Source organism: Bactrocera latifrons, unplaced genomic scaffold (genome assembly GCF_001853355.1).
Source record: "Bactrocera latifrons isolate USDA-ARS-PBARC rearing strain unplaced genomic scaffold, ASM185335v1 scaffold_1361, whole genome shotgun sequence".
Taxonomy (NCBI): Eukaryota; Metazoa; Arthropoda; class Insecta; order Diptera; family Tephritidae; genus Bactrocera; species Bactrocera latifrons.
The window spans coordinates 24,569-29,224 of record NW_017534810.1 but is presented as its reverse complement, the minus strand read 5'-3'; the positions used below and the strand labels follow the sequence as shown (position 1 = coordinate 29,224).

The following is a 4,656-nucleotide window of genomic DNA, read 5'->3' as shown; positions in this document are numbered from 1 at the left end:
TATACATAGCCAACAAATTGTTTAGTGACCCGAGAATGACTATAATAAATGAGATATATCCTATAGTACATTAGTGCATAATTCATTATGTCCCGTTAACTCAGTTCAAGCGTAGTTGCTCTTACATTGGTGAAGCAAAAGTGTTCAGCTAATAATAATAGTCTAATGATATACTTAAAACCCTAAATTTCTCAGCGAAAATTTATTGAATTAAAATTACTAAAAAATACATTGTAAATTACCTGAATGCATAAAACTTTGGTCATATTCAACTCGTGCTGTGCAGTAGGTAAGTTTAATTTAATTGCCCGCGACGTACGAGACAATGTAACTACCATTGAATATATATCGATTGCAGCATTTGATAAACGTTTCAATATATATTGCTCATTGATGATGTTTTTGCCATACTTAACCAGAAGGCGTTCCACACTTTTCCCAAATAATTCAATACAGTTAGCCGTTTTTTTAGCGTAATTCTGAAGTTCTGGTGCTATGTGTGGATTGAAATCTATTGTTCCCAATCCAATGGACGTAGAAACTCTCCTTGATATCTCTGTTGAGACTATTCCAAAGTTATTGGCGGGGTTTTTAAAGGCTCTCTGTAAAAATTTTAGGTTTGAGGCAGCATACTGAATGCCTGTTAGTGCGACAAAAAGTCGCAAAATGTCATTAGTGCCTTCGAAAATGCGGAATATTCTGAGATCTCTGAGGACACGTTCTAGTTCAGCTTCTTTCATATATCCCATTCCCCCAAGTATTTGAATAGCTTCATCGCAAACATACCACGCCGATTCAGATGCAAAAATTTTTGATATCGCAGCTTCTAAGTGATATTCTTTACTTCCTTTGTCCATATTTTGCGATATGGTATAAGCCATTGACTCAGTTGCATACTGAAGTATATTCATTTGAGATATTTTTTCTTGTATACAACCATATTCCTTGATTTTCTTTCCAAATTGTACCCTATTCTTTGCATGTTCTACAGCTTTTTGTATACAAAATTTCATTGTGCCGGCTAAAGTTGCTCCCATTCCAAATCGACCATTATTTAATATAGTCATGGCAACTTTAAACCCATTGCCTTCCCCTCCTAAAACATTATCGATTGGGACTTTAACATTATCGAAATACACCTCGGTTGTATTCGATGCTTTAATGCCCATTTTCTTTTCTGGAGGGCCATTTGTCACACCCCCAAAAGATCTCTCGACGATGAAGGCTGTTACCTGTCAAAAAAAACTTGATAGTTACTACCGATTTTCATAACATTAGGACTAATAATAATATAATTCTAGTTTTGTATTACATATTGTTGCGTATTTATACCTAAACCGTGAAATAATTAAATGAAATTGTAAAAATAGTGCAAATTTAATTGTTAAAATCAAATTATAAATTTTATTATAGATATAATACTTACCCTAATAATGCATTTATAATACTAATATATTACTTACCTTAACATAGTCTAGTACAATGTTTAACGAAAAATAATTATACTTACTTTGTAATACATTCTTACATAAAACGGAATAAGGAACTCTCTTTGAATTGAACCGTGAAACTGTATGAACGTGTTTTAATTCGTCGGTTATTTAATTTTACATCTTTCGAGACCGGCAATTTGGTGGTTTTTAATTTATAATCCCAACTTAAAGTAACTTTTTGTGTCTCAACAAAGCTTGGGAGCAGGGACTTGTGCGTGGATTTAAGAAACAAATTGAAAACAAATAAAACTTATACATATAAAAGAAACATAAAACAAAACCTAAAAAAGAACATAAATAATTAATATACAAGAATACACATGCATACATACATTTTTGTTAAAATAGGAGTGCATCACAATATAAAATACAAAGTTATGTTTTTCAATTTATTTTTTGTCCACGAATTGTTCATTTTATGCAGTCTTTTTAAGCACTTTTAAATTTTTAGTAGTACACAGTAAATGAAAAATAAATAAATTGTTTGCATAAAAACCTCAATAATTCGGTGTTCAAAATAATAGGAGTGCATCACAAAATTCAATAAAACTAATAATAAATTAAAAAATTGGAAATTGCGACTAGTATATAATAAGTTTAGTTAATATTTAGTCGAGTAACCGCCATTTTTTATTACTACAGCACACCTGTGCGACATGGGGTCGATCAGATCACGACACCTTTTTAGCGGGATTTGCTGCTATGTCTGGTAGACTGTGCTCCATAATTCCCTTTTATTTGATGGTCTACGGTCAGCAACCGTTTTTTTAATATCTGTCCATAAGTTTTCTATGGAATTAAGGTCAAGCGAACAGACCACGACATAACCTCAACTTTATTGACCCGAAGCCATTCTTTTGCAGATTTAGTTGTATGTTTCCGCGTATGGCGCATTACTTTTTTCAATATATCCATATACACGTACTGGTCCATGGTTTCTTTTATCAGATGGATTGGTTCCACGCCGTTGTACGAGAAACTTTCCCACTATGCACCACCATGTTTGACGGTCTTAAGAGTGTATTGCGGATTATATTAAGTATTTCATTCCTCTGTCCCCAAAATATTTCTCAATTTTCCGGTTGCCAGTTGCCATGTTTCTTGGCGAATTGGAGCCGTGCTCTAATTATGTTTCTTTATCAACAATGGAACTAAATTATATTCTAATAAACGACCACGACCTGTTACGTCGCTGACATCAAGATCCAGACGTTTCTTTATTTCTCTGGACGACGCTTTGGGACCTTTTTTAGACGACCGGAGTATGCGTCGATMGATTTCTTAAGTAGTTTTGCCTTTTCGTCCATGTGTTTCGGCTTTATTTTTTTAGAACATGGATTTTGAGTATTTCTTTAATTTTTGTATAAGTTTTATAAGATCTTTAATGATTTCACGCCTTTTGGCGCTGCAATATTTTCCACTACCCATTAATTAAAATAAATGATCCTTTAAAAAATCCCACCGTTTTTATTTTTTAGTTTTTTACAATTTTTCAAATTCAATGACCGACACAGATTTGAACTCATAACATTGGGAATAATATAAACAGCTGAAGTTTATGCTTTGTGTTTTACTCGCGGAATACCGTTAGAAATATTTCTTGAACAGTGTTTGATGTTCACGTTTCTGACATGATTTTTGAGTTAAATATTTTTCTCAGGGGCACTCCTATTATTTTGAACACAGCTGTACATATCTACATATGTGCAATAATGAAGTGTGATGTGCTGAACACATCACACATCATGCTGAATACACACCTTCTTATGGACAGAGTTATTTTGACAGCTGCACAACTACACGACTGCAGGCCGACAGTAGCCGCTCTCGTTAACTTCAATATATTTTTATATTTGCCAACGACAGTAGAGAGATGAGGTAGAGTGGTGATGACACTAATATGTAAAATGTAAAATTATTCAAAGCTCTAACAAACCTGACGTTATTTTACAAATAAAAGAGTACGCTTCCGATTACTTTGGCGGGGGGTCAAAAAACCGAATTTCTGTATAAATGTGGTATGCGCCGATAGGGAGCTTCTCCACAAGAGGAATATCCAAAAATAATATAAAAATAAGTAATATTTTTAAAATATTCACGTTTAAAAATTAAAAAATTTTAACTAAGACCACATGGTGGCTCTCTATGYTCCACTAAATTTTTTCACGTTTTTTATATGAAACACTCTAAGCATTGAAATAAGCTCACATTTCACATTTATTTTGTAATTTTTCAGCCAACTTTAGTAATTTAAAAATCAATGTATGGCCGAATGGTAGGCACCTTGTCGCGGTGCAGGGGCTTAGGCGCAAGGCATACTCGGCGCCCCCCAACCCGTGCGGCTGATGCTGGTTAGCACTGACCATGCGGGGTACGGGTGCCGCATGCGTGCGCTAACCAAGAGCTACCACCTCCTAATCCAGGGTGTTATGCGMCTCCCGTGCCCACTGGATGAGTYGCAGCCGGGAGGTTAAATTCGGCTGTATTCTAACGGAGCCTCCCCAACACCGGGCCGAATTGGGGAGTAACTGTGGCCTTACCGCGCCATGGGGCTCTGGCGTGGCGGACCCTGTAGTTCCCCATATAAATTGATAGATCCGACAGCTCACCCCGTTGAGCCGAGGGTCGTAAGAACAAGATGAACAAGAACAAAAACAACAACAATGAAAGTGACATCGGTGCAGCGGCAGGCAAAGGGGGTCAGGGAGCTAGACGGAAATTTAGCTTCCTCGACGCTCTCTCGCCAGAAGAACGGGCGCTGTTTGAGGAGCACGCTAGGGAGGATGACGATGTGCCCTCTTGCAGCGGCGGGAGGAGATCGGAGGTATGAGAGGATGGAGACTCAACCTGTTCATTGACGATGAGTCGTACAGGTACGTCCGGGCAGCGAGCTTCCGCCTGTACTACAGGTTCAGCACGGTGGTCATACGGCCCAACAGGCCTGCAGCCACCGGGAGCAAGGGAGCAGCAACGAAGCTGGGCATACTGCTGATCCAAGAGCCTTGGGTCCACAGAGGAGAGGTGAAAGGCCTCAAAACGAAGGCAAACAAGGTAATCTGGGATCTCTCTAGCGAAAGACCTAGAACTTGTATAGTGGTCAGGAACAATATTGATTTCTTTTGCATTTCAGAGTTTCTGACTCAGGACTTGGTGGCGGTGCAGG

General features: G+C 37.5%; 1 protein-coding gene across 1 annotated transcript in view; it reads right to left on the bottom strand.

Annotated features, from left to right (window-relative positions):
- LOC108965195 (very long-chain specific acyl-CoA dehydrogenase, mitochondrial) overlaps nucleotides 1–4,656 on the bottom strand; it is a gene marked incomplete at its 3' end in the record, with an annotated part of 28,337 nt that continues 23,681 nt past the window's right edge. Inside the window, 1 exon segment of the mRNA XM_018927428.1 lies at nucleotides 1–1,232. Within this exon segment, the coding sequence (XP_018782973.1) occupies nucleotides 192–1,232 (1,041 nt within the window).